Source organism: Falco naumanni, chromosome 4, assembly GCF_017639655.2.
Source record: "Falco naumanni isolate bFalNau1 chromosome 4, bFalNau1.pat, whole genome shotgun sequence".
Taxonomy (NCBI): Eukaryota; Metazoa; Chordata; class Aves; order Falconiformes; family Falconidae; genus Falco; species Falco naumanni.
The window spans coordinates 18187977-18211946 of NC_054057.1; the positions used below are offsets into that span (position 1 = coordinate 18187977).

At 41.0% G+C, this 23970-nt stretch overlaps 1 protein-coding gene across 4 annotated transcripts; it reads left to right on the top strand.

Annotated features, from left to right (window-relative positions):
* Positions 1-6210: 6210 nt before the first annotated feature.
* On the top strand, positions 6211-23841 carry MLH1 (mutL homolog 1). 4 transcript variants are annotated; one of them, XM_040590114.1, is made up of 19 exons: positions 6211-6665; positions 7276-7366; positions 7484-7582; positions 8658-8731; positions 9860-9932; positions 11050-11141; positions 12462-12504; positions 13106-13194; positions 14773-14885; positions 15459-15552; positions 16070-16223; positions 16959-17317; positions 18108-18256; positions 19968-20076; positions 20880-20943; positions 21484-21648; positions 22397-22489; positions 22840-22953; positions 23479-23841. In XM_040590114.1, exons 1-19 carry the CDS (start codon positions 6559-6561, stop codon positions 23644-23646), a joined length of 2250 nt encoding a protein of 749 aa, XP_040446048.1. In that variant the 5' UTR covers positions 6211-6558; the 3' UTR covers positions 23647-23841. The 4 variants fall into 4 exon arrangements, with proteins under 4 accessions (XP_040446048.1, XP_040446049.1, XP_040446050.1 ...); XM_040590115.1 differs by lacking the exons at positions 6211-6665; positions 7276-7366; positions 11050-11141; XM_040590116.1 differs by lacking the exons at positions 6211-6665; positions 7276-7366; positions 7484-7582; ... (2 more) ...; positions 11050-11141; positions 12462-12504 and having other exon boundaries at positions 15459-15527.
* The last annotated feature ends 129 nt before the right edge of the window (positions 23842-23970 follow it).

Here is a 23970-nt window from a genome sequence, read left to right on the forward strand (position 1 = left end):
CCATTTTAATGCCATTTTAGGAACATGGAAAACACTGCCTCCCTACCAATGTGTGATTAATTTACATAAGCATTCTGCTTGTGACAGTTTTTAATGTCAGATAAAAAGAAGAGATAGCAAGTCATGTTCTGGTATGTTTGCAGAGGACAATTACAGAATGCCTCGCCTACAGCAGTGCCTTCCCTAAGCGTCAGGATTTAATCTGCAGCCAAGTAAATACCATTTGTGCTGTTACAAGTGAAAGGTTGCAGGATCTGCACCACCTTGACAGGGCAGGGTCTCAGCACGTGGCTGGGTTATGTTGGCCTAGGCTGACTTTGCCTTATTTTAGCAGACAGCAATTACCTAGTGGTCAGGTTAGGTTTAGATTAGCTTCAGTTTGTTGTGACAATGTGTAGTTATTTCTTGTTGACTGTGTCATCTGTTAACCTAGAACAAAATGGAAGGCACAAGAATCAAAAATGGGATGGTACCAGAGGTCCCAAACTATGAACACAAACCACAATGTCATCACGGGAGAGTAATCTTGTCAAACCGGTTCAGATTTAAAAGAAAGAACAGTTAACTGAACAATTGAGAACCGATGAAGAACAAATTCACGTACGGAGACTGCATGAAGAGAATATGTAAGAATAAAAGCAGGCAGTCTGCAAGACCAAGGAGGAAAGTACCTCCACCCCAGCATCCTCCTCCTCCTGAGGAAGAACCCGGGATGTTGGTCTGTTGGTACCACCCACTGCAGCCCCTCTGCCTGCTGCTGGCTGGGGCTGCCCGCAGGGATGCTGGAAGAGGGGCATGACCAGAGAAAGGGGGTACGTATCTGGAAGATTTTTCTGTGTAACTATTCTAATTCTACTAGTGAGACTTCCCTGTATTAATCTGGACTACAAACACTAGTAGTATTGTGACTGGGCTAACGATAATGCTGTGTTGGATATTGGTTGGAATGTCAAATTAGACTAACAATAAATGCTCAGCTCCATTTATACAGTGTGTCCTGTTTTACCTGTAAGACTTGGAGTGTAACAGGTCTTCAGCTTGCACAGCAAATAACTTTTATTCTAGGAAATGCAACGATGGATGTCTTAAGGTCCAATAAATGCACACCCATATTCTAGGTAGAGAAGCGATACTATGGTTTCCATACTGACAAAAAGAATGAACTCTGATTCCAAATTCTGTCAGACATGTCCTGTAGGGCCTTGCACAAGTCATCTTGCTCATCTGGGTGCTCTGTGAAGTGGACTTAATAATAATTCCTTACCTGACAGGACTGTACACACAGGGTATGATGAGGGGATATAAATATACAGCATAAGGACTTCAACGTTCTTTTCTCACCATGAGCTTCCAGAATCTGCTTTCCTTCAGATCTCATAAAAATGCACTATAAACCAGGGTGAAAAATCTTAATTGGGCCAATATTTTCTAGCAAACCCCCCTATTGCAATGTGTAAATGCCTGAGGCTATGTATAAAGGCGTGGCATGTATTCTTGAGTGGCTCTTCTACTCATTAAAGCACATTTTCACCTAGCCCTGGACCGTGAGATTCCAACCCAGAATATAATTACTGCAGCTTAACAAGCGATCCTGTGTCAGGCGAGCAACAGTAACTGTCTTCAATTATATATGGAACAATTTGATTTCACTGGAACATGAGTCCAATGCTTTTTTCTGTCTTGGGATGGAGGATTTTGCGTGTGGGTTCTTTAGGCAGGCACTGCATTAACTTGGAGCACCTCCTTCTCTGTAAATAGGTTTAGTAATATATCAGTACCCGCAGTGCTATTGCTTCTGCTGTTGATATATAGCCAACCACTGTAGCACAAATTTTGTGTTAATATTGTATTTGGCATCCTAAAGCTGCAGAAAATCCGCTGCAAGACGAGTGGGTCTGTATTCAGCAATGAGAAGGGTTGAAAGAACTGTGTGGACACTCTGGGTGTGGGAAAGGAGGATAGAGAATGTCTGAAGAGAGATGTGTGAGAGGGGTATGGAGGATGTCTGACATTACTGATGGGAGATGAGAGAAAGGAGGACAGAGAATGTCTGGGGAGAGATATATGAGAAGAGGATGGAGAATGTCTGATCTGGCAGGAGATGAGAGCTGGGGATTGTGAAGGAGAGTAAGAAAGATGAATATGGTTATCCAGTAGCAAATAGGTGTCTGCATGCTTGTAGTGATATCTAGCTGTGTACCTGCATGAATGATTTCTGCCCTGAGCCTGGTGGTACATGCAGCTGCAACTTGTATCCAGGCTCAGAGATATAAATATGAGCTTCTCTGTACAAGTATCTCTGGTTGCACCACAACTGGAGTCCATGCCTTCATACCCCACATCTGGGTGCTTGTCAAGACAAGCTGAAAAGCAGCAGAGGGAGTTATCGGAAAATGGGTTGAACAAACTTTCTAAGACTTGTTTTGGCGTTCAGAAGGCAGACATTCTTTATTTATGGCGCTGGGAGCATGGGGGATGTCTCCACCTAATGTGCTCACCTTGTCCTCAAATACACATCCCTTATATTCTGTATAATCATACATATGTGTTACATTTCCCCGAAATTCCATACATATTTGATTATTTCCCTTCCATTTACATTAGTCCCTCCTTCTTTTGCACATGTGTAGTTTCTTCTTATTTGAGTCAGAGGGCTGCTTTTGTGACCACCGAGACGCTGTTGATTTCTAAATACTTCATGACCCCATCACCTTGGTTCTTTTAAGACATTTTCTTGGCAAAACTTGCTAGGTTCCCATGAGATTCAATCAGTTCTTTTCTTTCATCCTAGCTGTTCCTTTCAAGTTGGATCATAAATTTCATTGACACAATACAAGGTCTTCTTGATCACAACCTAATAATTATACTAATACAAGGACTTCCCAATTGCAATCTAATAATTATACTAAGGTTATACATATACTAAGGTTATACATTAAACTTCTGGCATCAGTGTCCGTGAATCAAGGTTATTTGATTTGCATTATTTCAGTGATCTCTTCCTAGCCAGCTGGAGACAGTTTTAAGAAACTGTCATGAACTCTGCTGCTGTTTGGCAGTAAAAACTGTAAGAAGTATGAAAGGTACCATTTACCGTTAACATGCACATCAAGGAAAATTATTGAAGGGCAAATGAGAAGACATTTCCAGAGACTTGAGTATTACCTATGAAAAAATTCGTTTCTTACAAGGAATTCTACTAGTGCAGAAAAAAACCTGTTACTTACTGGAATGCTGCTCAACTCGCTTCAAAAAAAAACAGAAAAAAAATCAGGGTTTTTTGCTCAAGCAATCATCATCCTTCAACCTCCTCTTCTGCTTGAGCTGCAGTCTAAAATGCTAATAATTTTAACCTTTGAAGTTGATACCATCACTGTTCAGTCTTTTCTCCAGGGTAGCAGGTCTCTGCCTTTCTGTAGCCTTGCCTCATGTTACAGGGTCTTGGGTTTTGTTTTGTAAAGAAGACAGTGCTGTGGCAACCCGGATTTACTTGTTTTCCATGTGCTACAAGCCCATGCTCCAATTCTTTCTTAAACCTTCTTTACTATTTCTTAATACCCACTGCTCAAGCCAAATAAAGCAATGTTGACTTTGAATGGGTCAGTAACGAATTATAAGTAAGTTAAAAAACAGTTTTCTGAGTTTCTGAATACATTTGAGTTGGAATAGTAAGTACATGCTGCTGATAATGAGTGGGTAGGACTTGAAAATTGTATACAATACAGTAGATTAAGATTACCAGACCCAAAACTAGACAGAAGTTTGTATTTTTTAAAAAATGAAATAGATTCTATAATAAACAGCAAAAAATTCAAAATTCATGAACTGGCTCTTGGGCCACCTCTCCTCAGCAATGAGAAAGATTTTGGTAAGACTGCAGTACTTCCACTGCATCTTTTTTTTTGTTTTCCTTTTTTTTTTTTTTTTTTTTTCTTTTTAATTAAATGATCATCTATGTCTCCAAGGGAAAAACTTAGTACATTTCTCTAGTGACTGTGGGGCTGTTTCAGTATTGTGTGTTTCTTTGAAACTGATTCATGCCTTCTGAAATTTCTTAGCATTGATTGCTAAATATATCAGCTTTCCTCTTTGGGATCACTTCTGAGCCCTGGCATCAAAATACACTGGTTATATCTTCCTAAATTATTCAAAATGGCATATAGATCATGTTTTCAGTTTGCTTTAATACAAACAAATCAATATATTCTTTATCTTCTCAGTAAAAATATTTGAAAATCAAAGAAGTATTTTACCACAACACATATGTCTCTACCAGGCTTCTCTGATGAATTACTTTTAGCGATTGTTACCGATGTTTCCCTTCTTTGACAGATTGTGACACAAAACAACAGTTTAAACTCGGACGCGTCAGAGCAAAGCTTGTAGGGCACGAACAGGCAGGGCTGACCTGCACCAGGACGTGTCGTGATGCAAATATGAAAAAGTCTTTTGATGGCTGCTTGCAGCCAGACATAGAGACAGACTTACTCAATGTGGAAGCTGGGAGTTTGGCACACACCACACAAGATTTTAAAGCTTCACGCAAGCAACATCCAGTAAAATGAACTGCATCTCTATCGTACAAACTGTAACACGGGTACAAGTAGTAAAAGGTGTATATTTTTCTCCTGGCCTTTTTCTCTTTTTAAGGCAGATAGTGACAGCACAAATAGCTCTCAGCAGCAACGTGGACATGGAAGAGTTTGAGTAAATGTGTCCTCTCCCAGATTGTGCACCCAGATCCAGCAGATGCCTTCTGCTTTCCCACTCCCATTACCTGCTGCTCTGGTTAAGGCTCCTGGCAGGCTGCCTGAGGCCACTGAAACCAGATTCCTTCCCTGGATTCAGATCCTGGAGTAGAGCCAGATTCATCTGCTCTGAAGCTCCACACACCACCCCCACCCCCCCCCCATGCCCCTGATGCTCCCCAGCTCCCTGCACTGCACAGACAAGGCTGGTGCAGTTGTCACCCTCTCTTTGTGACCATTAACCCTTTGCCACCTGCCCCGTTCATGCTAACAGGGGGGCTTGTACCAAGGTCCCAAACTTTTTCCTGCGAGTCAAAGCAAAAGTGCCCCATGGCCCAGGTAATTGTCACTGCAACGGGAAGGTTCAGGAAGCCATGGCCAGGGAGGTGGCAGGGCAGTACTGCTGGCCTCCACCCAGATAGTTTTGCCAAGGACAACAAGTGGGGAACCTGCAGGCAGCCTCAAAGGTGCCTTCTGTGGAGATCTTCCATGCCTGGGGGCACAGCAGGCACCTGTCCAGATAGACAACCATCACACAGCAACCATCCCGGACAGTGCTGAGAACAAAAACATCCTCACAAGGCAACACACCTTATAGCAAAGTACTTCCAGCCCATGTTTCACACACTTAAGCCTTAACACTCACAAAGGAAATGGTTTTGCTTCATGCTTCACACATTCCTTGCAGGGCTTGTGTCTTCTTCATGCCCTTGGACAGGGCACGGCCACGGCTATGAGCCTCTTGTTTAAAGCAACACCCTGAAGGTGTGCTTCTCAGGATGTTGTCTTGTTTCTTTTCCCTCTGCAAAATGAAAAACGCTTTATTGATTGCCGTCAACATTTTGCAATTAATGTGTGATCCCAAACATGCAGACGTGAAGAGGTTGAGAGGTAATCGGAGTTACATTACAGTAGCTTAAGAGATGCCAGTAGCAGAGCATCTTCATCTGGAAGGCTGAAGACACCCTTGGCATTGCAGCTACAAACAGCTCATAAACAACATGAATATACCGTGGCATTTTGCACAGCGACGCGCCAACTTCACCACGCTGACACGGCTCTGCAGTGCCACTGCCCTCCCGGAGAAGCTTTTGCTTCTCTCAAGCCCCATTTGCAGCTTGCCCGGGAGAAGCAGCGTTTACAGTGCGCAGGGAAATGCAGTGGGCAAGCTGTTCTGCACCGGGGGATGCCGGTGTGTTACGATCCCAGTCAGAGATGGCCCTGGAAAGGAAGAAACGTTACGTATAGCCTTACATCCCTTGGGATGCTGGAGACCTCCACTGTGCGGCCGGGGTCACTGCAGGAGCCGGAGCTGCGACCCCGCGTTGCAGAGCCGCCTGCTGCCGCCAGGTGGCGCGCTCCTCCCCCGCCAAGGCTCCAGCCCCGTCGGCGTCCCCGCCCCACCCACCCTGCGCCGCTCAGCCAATCGCAGCGGGGCCCCGTCTTCCGGTGCCCGCTCCGTGTTTGTTTTTGCCGCGGGAAGGAAAGAGGCCGCGTGATGGGCATTTGCGTGGCCCAATGGGGGGGCGGCCTGCTCAGGGAGGGGGACGGACGGGCGGGCCGGGCAAGCGGCGTGCGGCGCGGGCGGCGGGAGCCCTGAGGCCTTTTCGTTCCCCGGCCCCCGGCCGCCTCCCATCGCCCCCCCCCCCGCCGCATCGCCGCCTCCTTCCCCCGGTCCCCGCTCGGTGCCACGGGGGCCCTCTGGTGCCTCTCCCGCCTCCTCTCCCCTCGGAGACCTGTTCGCCGGGACTAGCCGAGCAGCCGGCCTCCCCCCTCCCCGCTTCCCGCCCGCGGGCCCCTGTCGGCACCGATGGCCGGCGTGATCCGGCGGCTGGATGAAGCCGTGGTGAACCGCATCGCGGCCGGGGAGGTCATCCAGCGGCCGGCAAACGCCATCAAGGAGATGATAGAAAACTGGTAACGCGGGGGCCGAGGGAGCCGGGGCGGGGGCCGGGGGGGCTGAGAGGGGCGGGCCGAGGTGCCGGCAGCTCCCGGTGGGGTCCGGGGGTGCGTTGGGTGCTGAGGGGAGGGCAGAGCGCGCCCGGGGCCGCCCGCCGTCACGGAGGCTGCCTGGGGTTGCGCTGGGTTGGTTCTGCAGTTTGACGGGCCTCATTTGCTTTCCGTGTCGAGTGAGCATTGGGTTATTTGTTTCGAAGATGAAGCCTGGGATTAAAATTGCTGCCGTTTCACTAGTAGCGACCTGTTGTCAGCTGCGTGAAAACCTGCGGCAGGTTTCGGTAATGGGAGGGAAGGCTAACTTACTTGTTGGACTGGACACCTACCTAATTGTTAAATTTCTGAAAGTTCTTCATAATTGTTATGGATGGCAGATTTAGAATATCACCGTAGTTAGAAGAAAAGGGAAGGAGACAGTAAAAGCTAATTTGAAACAGAATGGATTCCAGTATCGGTGATAAGTTGAGTAGAAACAAATCATCGCTTGTGTGAGGAAGAACTTTAAATCAGTTGTGTCGTCCTTTATTCTCTAGAATTGTTGTTCTCTAGAATGCTTTCTTTGTTTCTGCAGTTTGGATGCGAAAGCTACGAGTATCCAGGTAGTAGTTAAGGAAGGTGGTCTGAAGCTCATCCAGGTCCAAGATAATGGCTGTGGTATCAGAGTGAGTAAACAAAGCTGACAGCTGTATGCTGATGTTTAATGCTACCTTTTAAAAATGTTTCTGTTCTTGAAAACTGTTGGAAGCAGAAAGTGACTATTACTTGTCCCTTTCACATAGAAAGAAGATCTGGACATTGTGTGTGAGAGATTTACTACAAGTAAACTGCAAAAATTTGAAGACTTGGCTAGTATTTCTACGTATGGTTTTAGGGGTGAGGTAAGCCCTTCATCAGGGTTTTGAAAATGTGCGTTGCTTGTTGTTACCCTGTTGTAGAGGAGTTTGCATACTGTCTCCTTCCCAATACTCTTTACAGAAACTTCTGTTTTCTGAAAGAGCTTGCCATTTAAATACAGGTCAAAATACATTTCTATGTCTTTCAAGATTAGATGGATGCCTAGGAAGAGGTATATATTCTTTTGCTTTCTGGAGGAAGTTTATTTCTTTTTTTAAAGTAAAACAAGGCCTGTCTTCTCAAATGCTGCTTAAGGAACCTACAGGTAAAAGACAAAGATTTTAGTGGAAAGTGAATCTTTGATGTCAGACGTTTGTCTAAATACCGTACTTAAAACTAAATGTTTGAAATGCACATTTGTTTTCCTTTGCTTTTGCTTTTAGTCAAGAGTTAGTATCTCTGACCCCTCAGACAGAGCCTGTGAGAACATGGAGAACTAGTGTATGTAAGCTTGTCTGAAAGAACAGTCTAGGATGAGTTCTACTTTGCCCTCCAGATGGACAGCAAGATATATAAGTACGTTGCCTGTGCTCAGGTACATAGAGCCTTGCATTACTCCACAGGGTGGACAGAGGCCTCTCCTCACACACTTTCAATTTAATCAGCTCCATAGCCAGTGGAGTTTGGTCCCGAGGATGGTTTCAGTAGGCATTGAGTTTTCCATGAAAAACATTGTGACCTAACTTTGTAAGAGAAGAACTTGGGCAGGGATGAGAAAGTAATGTCTAAAACTTTCCAGCTGCTTTTTGTTAATGTGAAAGAAAGAAAAAGGCACAGGTGTAATAGATTTGCAAATTTCTTTTAGTTAATGTTACATGGTTAGCTGCTTGCATTGTCAGAGATGATGAAGTGTTAGAAAAGCTAAAAGATGATCCTGAATAGAAGTCAGTGTTATAGGTACTGAAATTTATTAAAGCTTTATTGACCTGCAGTTTTCTTGTGAGGGTTTTTTTTTTACTTGCAAGTGCTCTATCAAAATTTAGTGATGCTTTTTAAAGTGTGGACACTCCTCAGTGGTCTCCAGAGCAAGGTTTACAAAGATGCTTTCTCTTTCTCTAGGCATTGGCTAGCATCAGTCATGTTGCCCATGTTACAGTAACAACTAAAACAGCTGATGGGAAGTGTGCATACAGGTATGCAGCCTGTTATCCAAGGGACTTCTGCTGCATGTAATAATGAACAGATGTATTTAATGCTCTTTGCTGTGCTCTTATTAAGGAGGAGGGTGGGGTAAGGAGTTAAGTGTTTCTGGGGTAGTTAACAAGAATGACCCAGAATGTAAGAAAACATAGTTTGAATGATTTTTAATTCCAGATTGTAAAGGTAAGCTTTAGCTAAACAATGTGTTTTAGAAGTTGGGGGGAGGGGAATGGGGAATCTTAAAGGGAATTCTACTTCAACAGCCAGTGTAGGATAAACTTTTGCCTTTTTCTCCATTTCAGGATAAAATGATGTATATACACAGCCAGCATGTCTTGCAAATTTTGTAAGACTCTTGAGCACAGGAACTTAGAACTTTGTTTGCTTTCTGCATGGTTCCTAATCTTATGCAAAAAAGGTTTTGAATATTCTTCTGAAAACTTAAAACTTTAAATATAAGCAAGCCTATCCATTAAATTTCTCAACTACTTTTAAGAAAAAGGGGGAGGGAAGAAGCTTTGCATCTTGGTTTTTCAAAAGACTCTATGAATATGGTCTGTCTTGCATTAATTATGTGGGCTATGTGAGAGGGCAAAAAAAGTATGCCCTTTGAAATTATGCATCTGTATAACTTGCTGAAAGACCTACGTGGGTCAGAAATCTCTTATGCTCAAAATCTTGTTACAATCAAAAAGGAAACGCCTTACATGTAAAGTCATTAATTTCTTGCTAGTATAACTGAAGCATAAAGTCTAGTGGAAGAATGATTATCAGTCTAGGTCTAGCTATTAAAGAAAGGTAAAATACAATAATGCAGCCTTTACAGGAAATGTCTCAGTAATACAGTTTCAAAACACATATCCTGTTGTTTTCCCCGTTTTCTCTGCTGTTATTCCCACTCTCCCGTTGCCCCTCTGGGTCCTAAGGTCAGTTAAGGCAGTTTTCCTCTAGTAGAAAGGTCGTGTGTGTGTGTGCTGCAGCTAGTTGTCAGTGTTCCAGGTTCTTTGTTGTGAGGAATGTGGTGATGATGCGGAATTGCTTTTGTCTCCTCCCTTTTGCCATCATCTGTCTGTCTGCACCCCTGTAAATCTAGATATCTAATAACTTTATTTTCTGCCTAGAGCTACTTACAGTGATGGAAAAATTAAAGCCCCTCCTAAACCCTGTGCTGGAAACCAAGGAACTCAGATCACGGTAGGTTTTTGTGCTTGTTCTCTCTTGTCCCTTTTCTGTTCCCTGGTCATTATGCTCGCACCACTTATTGATGTGTATTAACATTGTAAGGTACACGACAGTATCACTTTGTAGAATATATTCCAAATGATGATGATGTGTGGGTTTGTTGGCTTCTTTTGTTGGTTGAGTGTGGGTTTTTTCCCTTCCTTCTGAGGATAGCACAGTCATTTACTATCAGAAATATTTCGGAATCCTTTTGGACTGCGGAAGGTATCAATGGACAGGATTACAAGAAGCTCAGAATATGGAGGAGTGGTCTACACTATAGGAGCTAGGGTGGGAGGATGAGGCCTGGCACAGGAAACTGCAGAACTGCTGTTTGTTTTTCAGTCATATCTTTTATATATCATACCAAGATTCAGATCTGGGTTGGGATTGGGACCGGCATTAGGATTATGAAGAATAAGGAGCTCACAGTGGGAAGGCGTGTGCATGTTGCACAGTGTAGGGTGGAAAGTGGAAGCCTGGCCTAGGAGGCTGTAGGTGTGCGTTTGTCTTGCTGTGGGAGCATACACCCTGCAAGCTTCCCATGTCGGTGTTTAAGATAATGTGTCCTAAAAAAGAAGCTGAACTTTAAATTTCTGCCTTTCTCGATATAACAGAAAAATAATTTGCATATTGTTTAAATAAATAGTGAAAATGAAGTTTAAGATGCCGTTTTAATTACATTAACAGCCTTGATTGCAGCAACTGGTTTAACGTTTATTTGCTTTGCATTCAAACAGTGTAATCGGCGAATCCACTGTCATCTGCAGTGGAAGGTACATAACTTGCACTGAAAAGTGAGCTGTAGAGTTTTTGTTATTATTGGTAAAAATACTGATGTAAAATTATTGGTAAAAATACCAATTTTTTACCTATTGGTAAAAATACTGGTACTTGAAAACACACATTTCTCTGGAGTTCAATTTGTTAGGTGAACCTAAGCAGGTAAAGAATAAATTGAATGTTGATCTTTCATAAGCTAAAGTATTCTCAGAAATTTTTGTAGTACCTATTAAGATGCATTTAGATTAACTATATAGTAAGAGGAGATTTTAAAAATTACTTTTAATTTTGAACTTTTTCTCTATAGGTTGAAGATCTCTTTTACAATGTAAACACAAGGAGGAAAGCTTTAAAAAATCCAAATGAAGAATATGCAAAAATACTAGAAGTCGTTAGCAGGTAGACTGAAATAGGAGGCTCCAATTTCTTATACTGCCATGAGGATTACTGGTTTTTTTTCAGAGCAACCGGCATGTGTGTGTTTGGTGTCATTCTTTTTGTTATTGCTTTTGGGTTTTTTAACCATTTGTCAGTGTACTGACAAATAATTTGTCCAGCTTGATAAGGAAAATCCAGAGGGGAAACAGTGTATTCAGTCTGACAACTATTAGTAAGAATTGCAGCAAACAAATGCTGATAGACTTGAATGAGTAAACTCTCAATGCACTTGGGCTGGATGGAATCAAAGTAAAAACTGTGCAGGAGCATTGAGATTTGGCTGAATATGAAAAAGCTGAATAGTGATTTCAAGTCCTTGGGAGGGGGAAATAAATCCCTTTAGTTACCGAATGTTCCCTTCCAGGATCCCTTTGTTGCATCTTCTGCAATGTGCAGAGCCTTTGCAAGCAGGATCTACACAGTTTAACCAAAATAACTGCTTTACGCTTTCAGTAAACACAAAAACTAGCAAAGAGTAGCGAGACTGTATGCTAAGTGTTAGTCTGCCCCCAAAACGAGCTACTTAAGGGTCTTTACTGGCCAAGCAGACTTCAGCCAGGACGTGAAGGGTCAGGTCCCCCTGCTCTGTGGAACAGGCTGATCCAAAGTCTCAACAAGTTACAGGCTTCCAACACTGGTGTTTGGTTGAACGGCATTAGGATTTTACATATTTTCATTTTGGTTCTTTTTCTTCTTGAATTTTTGAGTTACTAACCGTCCTGGTTACAACAGTCTAACCTCTCTGCATTTTCAAGTTTCTCATCTTGCAAGGTTCTATGGTACGTTCTTTCTCACAACTTAGCAACTTCCCTAGAAGTTTGAGCCAAGATTAAGCAGCTGTAGTGTATTAAACGTGGTGCTGGGATCACAGACAGCTGAGTCGTCTGCGCAGGGGGAGTTAAAAGGGAGAGCCAGCTGTTCTTCCGATCCTTCCCCACAGTAGTTGAGACTTTATTCTGTTACACTGAGGAGGTTTTGCTCTTGTTCTAGTTAAACCTATGCAGTGACACAGAACTAACCAGGTCTGCAGAAGCTGATCAGTTGTGGATTTTTTTGAGAAATAAGCTAAGCTGATCCTTGAATTTCATGTGGTTACAGGCGAGTTATAAATAGAAATCACTTATTTTTATAGCTGTTTAGTCTACAAAAGCCCAATTTGGCTCAAATCATGTTTTTGTGTAATAGGAAATTGTTTGCCCCTGTTACTAGCTGCTTTTCAGCATTCAGGGAAGGTAACCTTTTCTTTTACATACTGCAGCCTTATATTTACCTGTTTTTCAGGTATGCCATCCATAATTCAGGCATCAGCTTTTCAGTTAAAAAGGTATGTAAATAAAATTTTTATAACTTCACTGTGTGTGTGTATATAATGTGTATATCTGCAAATGCCAGACGACTTGCGCTGCACCTTCTGCAGTGGGAATAGTGTATACAGCCTTCCATTGTACTGAAATGTTGAAGGGTACGTTGATGCAGTTTGGATAGAAAACATATTACTTAAAAGTGAGTAAGACAAAAATATATTTGTCGGGAGTTTGGAGTTTTCTGTGGGGTCAATGTTTTATTTTGTTCTAGCTTTATGAGCTGTTGCAGCTTCTTTTGGGAGTCTGGTTACTGCATGAAGGAGGACGGGATAGACCACCTTCATTCTCTGGCATTCTTGAAAATTTATTGAACTACTTACGTTCCTTACTTTCAAAGATGGATTTACTAGCCTGAATGGGTCTAACGTGATTAGCAAATCTTGTAATCCTGTGCCATTTACTATCTATTGTTTTTCTGAACACAAATAAGTAAATAATAATACAAAACACTGTAATGCTGTTATGTCCCATGCCTTTGTGTTAGAAACGTTAAGCTAAACATATTGCTAACATTTCAGCCAGAACTGTGAATTGATGAATACTCCTTTCTGCTCTCTTTAGCAAGGTGACACAGTGTCAGATGTTAGAACCTTATCAAATGCCTCAACGGTGGACAACATTAGGTCCATCTTTGGAAATGCTGTTAGCAGGTACGTTGATGTCAGTTTCCCGTTGACAGGAAGTTTTCCAGTAAATCTCCCTCCCCTTTCTCTTTCAAAGAACACAGGCTGTGCTAACTTTTCCTGCTTCCTTCAAGGTGAATTACAGGGAAGAGGGAGTGTTGCAATAATAGAGCTGTCCCTTGTCTTGCAGAATGTGTGACTTTTTTTTAATATATCAAAGGGAAGAGGGAAGTTGCAGAGCTGTTCCTTTAATGCACTAAAAGGGAACGATCTGCTTGTAACTTTCTCTGTGCTCATTTAAATAGAGCAAGCTGTACCTGTGTTCTCCACGAGTTCCTAGCCTCTTCCTATGCCGTGAAAATCTACCACTTCTTACCGCTGTCTGATACATTTCAAAGTCTCCTCAAATTAATTTTTCTAAAATCTTATGGTTTAGTATCTGGACAAAAGCTGCGTTAGTTGAGGCTGAGTAAACCAGGCAGGAAAGTTAAACACAAATAAAACCAATCATTTTTTGAAAATGATCTGCCACTTATAGGAAAAATCTGTCATTATAAGACATTCAGCTGTAAAGAAGTCATTGAATGGAATTGTGAAGTGGGTTTGCCCCACCAGTACTTGGGTGTCAATTTGATTCTATTACTAAAGTCACACTTCACATGTAAGGAGTGTAACTTTTAATACATGGAAACACCTTTATGAATCACAGCGAACTACAGAGGCTTTTTAGTGATAAGGTTTGCAGTCATGTTTGTATTTGTGTAACGCGTTTGGTTTTGTCCACTACTATGCTTGTTTGGTGTTTTTTCCATTGTACAGTTCTGAATAAATTGTCCATTTCAACCTAAATGCTCTGATCATGTTTTTAAGCAAAACTTTTTTTTACCCAATTTAAGATGGTGGTTAGTCTAGCTTGTTATTTTGACTTATATACTGAATGCCATTTTTATTTGTGTTAATTTTTTATTGAGGTTGAATTGGAAATAAATAGCCTATAAGCCTTTTCGATGTTAACTTTAGTTGGTGCAATGCCTTGCTAGAGAGCTGTGCTCACAAACTACCAGAGCAGGTTTCCTTGACTAATGGATCATGAAAGTTGTAAAAACTATTACGAAAATTGTTAATCTTAGGATCTGTATAAGTGATCAAAATTTTTTTATATATTTTTATGACTTCATGATAGCCCACCAGTAAATATTAGACTGCAAAAATGGACAGAGTAGTTCAAGAAAAAGAATGTTCATCCCTAGATGCTGACAATTTTGAAGTGTCCTTGTCTATCACCATCAATGACTTAGTGAATGTGTATTAGAATTATCAATAGATGTTTATAATATTATGCATAGTCTGATATGTTAAGGTACTAAAAAGATAATCGTACAGTATTATTAGTTTATGCTTACTCAGAAGAAACAATGCAATTCAGGATAAAGAATTTTGTGGTTCAGCAATGAATATTTGAACTCTTAAATAATTCCAATGTTTTAATTAACTGTGTTATAAATAGAATATAGAATGGTATATTGCTACTTGTGGGTACTGTTTGAAATTTGTGTCAACAGAAGAATTCATTTTTTCTCTGTGTTTCTGTCAAACTGTCAATAGGGAACTCATAGAAGTGGGCTGCGAAGAAGCAAGTCTGGCCTTTAAAATGAAAGGCTACATCACAAATGCAAACTACTCTGTGAAGAAATGTATATTTTTACTCTTCATAAACCGTAAGTTTTTTTTAAAAAAGAAGCATTTTGTACAGTCATGTGTTGCTTACATAATCAGAAGAACAGAACTTTCTGAAGAACTAAAAAATGTGTGAGTGTTCTTAAATACATTGAAGAATAAGTATTAAAGTTAATTGTAGAACTTAAGGTGGTTTTCTATTTGTAATGTGCATTATGCTTTGCACTCTAAATAGTGGAAAGCAGCCAAGACTGGGCCTAAAGAAACTGAACTTGTGCAGCATCAAGGTTGTCCTGCCAACTTACAGACTGGTCTCTCCATTCTGTAGCAATGTTGGCAACAGACCTTGACCAGATGAAATAAAGAAAAGCAGTCTAGTTATTTCAGTATCTGTAGAAAAAAATACTTCTAAATACAAAACACACTCTGAAGATATTGCCTGTTCCTGGTTTTATATGAAGAGTGAATAGGTCTCGGGGAGGCGGGGTGGGAAACAGGTATAACAAGTGCCCTTTGAAGATACGAAGCATGAAGATGTTGGTCTGGAGGAGGAGTTGGGCACTGTGCAGTGTATTCCAGTGGGGCTCTGAAAATAGCGTTTTGTTCTGTTTCAGATCGATTGGTAGAGTCAGCCGCTTTGCGGAAAGCCATAGAAACTGTGTATGCTGCTTATTTGCCAAAAAGTACGCATCCATTCCTATACTTAAGGTAAAGTAATAGGAAGAAGTAGCCTTTTAATACTATCTTGTAGAAAATAGCTAGGGTGAGTAGGTTTAGAAGGACATTTGTGTTCCTTATAGTAGTGTTAAGCATTGCACTGAGGTAATTAATTTCCAGGCGGTAGAATTCTTAAGACAGGCCTTATTTTCAGAAGTAATGAGTGTCTATAATTTCAGCTTAAGTCCTTTCATATGAACTCAGGAGACACTGCAAGTAAAAGATATTTCTAAAACCTGGTTTCTGTAGTAGTACAGTGGAGCGGTTGGTTTATGTTTATCTATGTAAGCTCATTTTGGCAAGTTTGTAATAGAGTTCTTCAGATGAATTTTTTTTTTTTTAATACACCAAACAAATACCAAACCAAAAATAGCAGGTTTCAGGACCATTTGGACTTCTTTGCGTAAAGTAATGGCCCCAAGCCTGACAAATTTTGAACTGAATCAATTTGTGCCTTCTTTTCCATCCCTGGGAAATTTCAGGTTAAATTCTAAATTTTTTTTTCCAGCCTGGAAATAGCCCCTGAGAACGTAGATGTGAATGTGCACCCTACAAAACATGAGGTCCACTTCCTTCATGAAGACAGTATTCTAGAGCGTGTGCAACAACACATAGAGAGCAAGTTACTGGGCTCCAATTCTTCAAGGATGTATTTCACTCAGGTGAGAACGTTTGAAGTGACGGCAGCATTTTAACTGTTGTGGATATGTTTACTCTGTTCAATAGTACAATCTGTGCCGTGATGAATAGTCATCGGTGTGACGCTGGTAGCTTGAGATCTTTGCTTTATGTTTCAGGGATGAAATTGCTTTAATATGCCAATGTTAACAATGTGGCAAAAGAGACAAAAAGTGTATTGAAAACATTTTAAATACAGTTCTGTCGAGTATCTGATTAGCCTTTTTTGATTTTATAAATATGTCAGCCTTCACACATGGTAAATGTTTTTTTATTCTGCCCCAGTTTATGTGAAAGACATGTGATTGAGGAAACTGTTCTATTTCAGACAACACTCTGGATTTAATCTAACCAGAAAAAGAAAAGAGATTAGGAATTCTTCTTGATTATGTAGAGCATAATGTAAGAATTATAACTAAAAAAAAATCTTTTAAAAAAAACCCCAAACCCCACATTTTGTGATTTTTAATTTTTACATTAAAGATTTCCCCTTTGAAACAAAGGAATGCTAAGTAATGATTTTGTTAAGTGCCAAGATGATGACATAGGTGCTATTTGGATAGCAAGTGCAAAGCTCGTGGCCTGTTTAAGTAGTTGATGCTGTGTTTGTGGAGCTTGAAAATGACTTGCCTCTGAGCAGTAAGACGCTGTGAGAAGTGTGACTGATCTTTGTTTTCTTGTTGAATCTCTTCTCTTTGCTTCCCTACATCTGAATGAAGACATTGCTGCCAGGAGCTGACTGTTCTTCCAATGAGGTGGTAAAATCAGCAGCAAACCCTTCTGTGGCTACCAAAGGAACTGGTGATAAAGTTTATGCGCACCAGATGGTCCGCACTGATTCCCGAGAGCAGAAACTGGATGCTTTTCTTCAGCCAGTGAACAACCGCCCAAGTACAGGCCCCACTGAAGCTGCGACAGAGGTTAACGCAGGACCTGCGGTGGCTGTGGTCAGGTCACAGGATGCTGAAATGGAAGATGTCAGCGATCTAGTTGAAATGGCTGATGTTCAGGAGGATGCAGCGCTGTGTGTGGGGCCAAGTGAGAGCGGCCGTTTGTCTCCCAAGGCAGCGCCTCCTCGGTAAGACTCATCTTTCCTACGGTCATGCAAAGCTACCTATGTATTTCATGGCATGGCCCTGCAACTGAAGATTTTTCAGATCTCTTCTGACTTCCGCTTTTTCAGAAGGAAAAACTTTCCTAGAATAACCTTCCATGGCATTTTTTTGAGAAACTAGTTTCGTCTGTGAACTGTATATTACATAACTTGTGATAAACTGTGTAACTGGAATGGGATTTGCATGCATACTGAAAGGCAGGCAGCAGTATAAAAAATTACATTAGCTTTAGTTTTGGGAGGTCAGGCTGATTTGCCTCTTTGGAGGCCCTCCTTTTGTGGGGGGATAGAAACTACATCACTGAAGTTTGCAGGCATTATGCTGCTAAAGATAAAAGTGCTATAATCTTTTTATAGCTCCTGCAGGAGCCATTATTAGAGGCCAAAGCCTTCTGAATCCTGCCCCCACCCCCTCACCTCCTGCCCAGTATTACAGAAAAAATGGTTATGAAAAAAATACTTAGAAATATCAACATTTTTTGCTGTGTCCTTTACAGCCCATTGCTTGGTGCTTAAACAACAGATGTCTGATGTGATCGGTATTAGGGAGTTGTAAGTTCTCTTATGAACTACCTTTTCCTAACAAATTAGGCTTCTAGAAGTCAAATAAAACAGCCTGTCTTTCTAGGAAGTTTTGGGAAACTTTCTACATTTCCTGTGTTAACATACAGCATGTGAACTGAGCATCCCATCTGTTGGTGTGTTTTGCCCAAGTATAGAATTTAACGTAATTTCTTTTGGTTTGGTACTGCAGAAAGAGACCACGGGAAGATGCGGACATAGACATGGAGAAGGATGACACCAGGAAGGACATGACTGCTGCCTGCACCCCTAGAAGAAGAATTATCAACTTGACTAGTGTATTGACTCTCCAGGAGGAAATCAGTAACCAGGCCCATGCAAGTAAGCAAGCCTTTTGCTTCTTGAGATTGTTGTTACTCCACCAACTAAATATGATTGTTTAAATCACTTTTTTCCTTAGCAGTTCAAAAGGTGGCCCAGTCACAGACACCTCACTGTGCTGTTAAGCGAGTTTTTAACAAACATTTGTTAAGTGTCAAGGGCCAAACTCTGACTGGGCAGCTCCTGTACTGAGCCACACTGGAGGACTGTTCTAAACACTTTCCTGTACCTTGTGACTTGATCAACGTTTCATGCATCCTAAATCTCTTGCAAACCTTAACTTGCATCATAATTAATAACATATAAAATCACAGCTTGAAAAGCTACATTATTTTCTAATTTTCAAACAAAAATGGCAGCTACGATGTGGTCATTACAGAAACCTTGCTTGACTACATGACTGCAAAGTAGACTGGGATAGGCTTGACGGTCATAGTTTTTATTTATTACTTTTGCTTTTCATTTCCATTTCTGTCTGTCCCACTTCACGAAATGATGATGAGCCTGGTAAAATACAATTTTCTCTTCTGGTAAGGGTTGTTTTAGAAAAAGATAAAAGGCTTGCAATTTTTCCTAGGGTTGCTTCCTTCTTAACTTGTATAGTCGACTTTAGTCATGCTGAGTCACATGAATTACCCAGTTAGTCTAAACGTTGGGAACCTTGTGTTCTGTGGGTTTTTGTTGAATTTATTTCTATTTTTCTGGTAGTAAGAATTGGGGATGCTCCACAGCTAAAAAGGCTACAGTAACAGACATCTGTAATAAATAACTTTTATCAATTACTAAAAATCTTGATCTTTAAAAAACATGTGCTTCACTTTACTTGTGCTGCACAAAACGTCCTGCATTAGACTGGTAATTCTGTATCTGACTGTCACCATTTAAATACTAAAATCAGTTGTCCCTGAGCCATAAAATGTCCAAATGTGTCTCAAAAGACACAGTAGAACTTGTGCAGCGGCTTGAGGTTGTGTCTTGTCTTCACGTGTGTAAGAAATACATACAAGAGACCTCTGCAAGAAAGAAAAGATTTTTCTCGTGATACTGTGTTCCTCTGGGAAAAGTAACAGTGGAATTTGGGTAGTGTAGTGCTCTGTACGTGTGGTGACTGCAGCTCCAAGCTCCTGTTAAGGAAGCTGCTCCCAAGGACTGCAGCTAGCGACTTCTGTTGTGGAGTGTCTAAAATGAACTCTGATTTTGGAACCTGACTTTCCATGCTTTTTAATATACATAAGTGAAAAAGCCAGAAACTTAGTTTGGGAGAGAAATAAATTATGGGCCTGTTCTATCCCACTTCCAGAATTTAGTCTGACAGTGCTGGGTTTTGGTGCAAAGTTGTTTTACATCTGCAGTTTTCCTTGAAGTGTGTCTGTGCTCCCTTACTAATCTCCTGTGGCTGGAAATGAATTCTGAAAGGCTATTGAGGTCAAAACAGAGGTGATTATGTTTGGGGTTTTTTTTTTCATTGTTTGCATTTTAACTGTTATATAACTATTCTCACTTCTGGTTTGATATATCTGTATGTGAGCACACAAATGATTGGCATTTCAAAATGTGGGTAAGAAGCAGCATCAGTGTAGTAGTGACTGAACAATAATCTGAGACTTTGATGCTGAAAAGACACAAACCATTCGACTAAATAAATTAGGGCAGGCTTGCAAATATGAAATTATATCCTTCTGTTTCTTCCCCACCCCCTCAATTGTTCCAGATCTTCAGGAGATGCTACGTGATCACTCATTTGTTGGCTGTGTCAGTCCTCAGTGGGCTCTGGTCCAGTATCAGACAAAACTGTATCTTCTCAATACCACAAAACTCAGGTAAAGCAGCTGTTAAACTTGTTGACAGTTGAAGTAAGTATCAATTACCAAGCTAATTAGAAGAAGGAAAGAAATGACAGGAAAACCAACATCGGTTCTAGTCACCTGTTTGAGTAGTCATGAGGCTAAAGATGAAGCAATCGGTTCAGAACAGCGGAAACAAGCCTGGCACGCTTGGGCAGAGTCCTAGGGAATCACTGTAATTAAAATGCCAGCGACTGTATTGCGTGCTGGCAGGCTGGGGGAAGGGAAGGGAGAGGTTTATTTGCTTCCCGATTGTCTACAGCAGCAGCACAGGGTGTAAAGATGAGCAAGCAGCCCCTTCCAAAAGGTTCTGTAAAACGCTATATCCAGTTAAGAGAAGCTGCAGGACATGGTTGTAACACAAAGTGTCTGGTTTTGCATAGGTGGACTTACAGGACCAGCTACATAAATTTTGTAACAAGAAAGAGAATATACGCGAGGTAGACGTATTGTATCAATTCCCAGGCTCCTGGGCACCTCTTGCAGTGCTGCAAAGGAGTGAAGAGCTTATCTGGGAATAAACTGGTAGCAGCTGCACGCTTGAGCATGTAACATTTCTGCACCCATGTGGCTGATGATGTCAGAAACCAAGAAATAGACTTAATTGTAAACATCTAGATAGTGCATGTGAATCTTAAACTGTTTAGTTAAAGACCTTTGCTAATACGGATATGTATGCCTGATGTTTCCAAGATAAGCCTTGCTTACCCCTCTGAAATTACTGTAACTTGGAGATACATGATCCTGTCCATATAACTAATTTTTGTACTTCAATTTAGCCAAGAACTCTTCTACCAAATACTTATTTATGACTTTGCAAACTTTGGAGTCTTAAGGTTGTCTGTAAGTATAATTTTACATTATATCCTCTATAGAAAGTGTTTTTTAAAATTTATTTACAATAAGCCTGTCCTTCCAGACAAATGCATAGTTGTACAGGTTGGGTTTTGTCCACTGCAAAAGTGATGTTTCATTTCTTTTACAGTGAGAATAGAATGTACAAAACTGTTAGTAATTTTGTAGTTGCTACTCTAAGTTGTCCTCCTGACTACTTGTTAGTAGTGTCACTTCTAGATATTCACCAAGCTTTGCTGTGGCTTTTTACATTGGGACAGATAATTCATTTGAATACAGAATTTATCAGAAATACAGTGTTGATTGCTACGTTTATCTTGTGAATATCACAGTACTTTGCAGGAATGTAATCCTGTGCAGTTCACATCAGAAAGAAATTCATACTTTTTAGACTATGATAAGCAGAACTGTTTGCTCTACAGGCCAGAAACAGTCTATTACAATTAGTTCATACGTGAAGGAAGAAGCTATAGATTTTCAGTAGAGTGTGTTGATCATTAATAACAGTTTTGCTGCCTCCGTTTCTAGGAGCCAGCTCCTTTGTATGAGCTCTCAATGCTTGCTTTAGAGGATCCTGAAAGCGGCTGGACAGAAGAAGATGGCCCAAAAGAAGGGCTTGCTGAGTACATTGTGGAGTTCCTGAAAAAGAAGACTGAAATGCTGAAAGATTATTTTTCTTTTGAAATTGATGAGGTGACTGCTGCTGTTACTTCTGACAGTAAATGACTGGTGGACTTAGGTTATGGTTGGACTTGATCATAAGGTCTTTTCAGACCTAAATGATTCCACGTTTTGGTAACAGATAACTGTAGTACTCTGCTTACAGTGCTGTCACCAAGAACTAGCTCCAGTAAGATTGAGGTGGCTTACCCCTTTCATTAAAAATGCTCAGGACTTACACTGTTTTAGAAGGCATAATTCAGGCATTGCTTCCAGAACTAGAGTGCAGATCTCTTATCCACCAAGATGCAGCTTAACCAGCTCTCTAGAGCAGCACCGTTGTTCTCCATGTCTGGGGTTGGTTTTGTGTGGCCCGACGAATCCCTTAATCTATACAAAACCAAACAGCTTCAAGCGTCATAGAACCCAGGCAGTTGACTCTGGCCTTCTCCTGTGAAGCGGGATCGGGGTGGTCAGTGGCTGGAGGTAGAGGAGGCAGCTGAATTCAGGTCTTTTTGAGCTGAGTGGCTTAAATCCAGGCCTCGCCACCACTAACCCTCTTCCTGCAATGTCTGCCTGGCATCAGGCTTTAAAAATTTTTAACTTCAGGTACTCCAAAGGCTCACTATGTTTGGCAAGAATCGGTCGTACAATAAGTAACAGTTTTGGTGCATTTACTGCCACAAAGAACATGCTGGGTTTTGTTTTGTTGTGTTTTGTTTGTGTGTGGTGTGGTTTTTTATGTTGGTTTTTTTACTGAAGCAGCAGCATTGCCTTGCAGGAAGGAAACCTTACGGGGTTACCGCTGCTTATAGACAACTATGTTCCGCTGCTGGAAGGACTGCCTATGTTCATCCTTCGTTTGGCCACAGAGGTATAGTCTCCGAATGATTTTTATTAATTCACAAATGACTCTGTTTAGGAAAGAATGAAGTGAATCAAATTATTCATCAGAAGCTGCAAAGCAAAGGCTGGATTTGGTTAAATGCACTGCTACATGCTCTGGCCACTTTTGCTGTGGTGGCTGATTAGTGCTTTGCCTCTGCATTCATAACCGCTGACTGAATGAACGTGTTTTTGATTTGAAAGCCTGCATTTCTACTGTGGTCGTGGTTGTTCTGTGCCTTTACCTTATCAGCACAAAACCAGCCAAGACATTATTTATTATGATTTTTCCATATTAAGAATCTCTGTCAAGTCTCTGCCTTCTCTTTCTTCTAACAGGTAAACTGGGATGAAGAAAAGGAGTGCTTTGAAAGCCTGAGTAAAGAATTAGCTATGTTCTACTCCATTAGAAAGCAATATATAATAGATGAAGCCAACCCGACAAACTCTCAGGTACAAGAACATCTGACTAATCACATGAACAAACAACTAACATCACTTAGGAAACTTCTTTCAACTATAGACTTCTAGTCCCAGCTCTGCTTTCAGTGAGTCAACGTAGCCGTGTAGCAAGATTCTGAAAGAAGGCAGCTTAAGTTTTCTGAAGTGTTATATGTGCTAAGAGAAGCTTTTAACTTTGGGCATCATGGTGTTATGAATATTACAACAGTCCTCAGTCTCCGAGTTTGGGATGTATTTTTTTAACCTGCTGAGTTAGGACAGATATCTGTAGAAGAACAGGGATGCATGTAAATTAAAACAGTTTGCTTAATCATTCAGTTAAGCTAGCCCATTCTGTAAGTGACTTCCCAGAGCTTAAAATTAGCTTGACTGTATAGAACAGCCAGCTCTAATACTAGCAGCATTTTAGTATCACTGCAGTCTTACATAATAAAGTTTAAGGCACACTCTCCTCCAGTAAAAGAGAATGTCAGTTTAATTTTGTCCTTTTGTTCCCCACCCCGCTCTGTATTTCAGAATGAAGATTCTGACTCTGGTTCATCAACATGGAAATGGACTGTGGAACATGTACTTTACAAAGCTTTCAGGACCCATCTTCTACCTCCTAAACATTTCACAGAAGATGGGAACATTTTGCAGCTTGCTAACCTGCCTGACCTGTATAAAGTTTTTGAGAGATGTTGAGCAAGTAGTTATTACAGACTGGTGCATATTTAAAAAAAGGTTCATGCTACGTTCTGTTTTACTTAGCAGAGGATAAAGCTGGAATCTTGATGGAGCAAAGAAAAAGAGGGTATTTAATGTCATACTAACATGATAGCAAATGGTCTATTTTCCTTGTTGATAAAAGAATAAAAAAAAATTGGTTTAGCTATTTTACCCACATATGAAACAGGGCATCTCATTTACCTCGATATACAGAGAACCTAAAGCATGCACCACAGAAAGAAAACATGCAGGTTTAGGAGAGGCTTGCAAAATTTTTACCTTACACTTGCTATATTCATG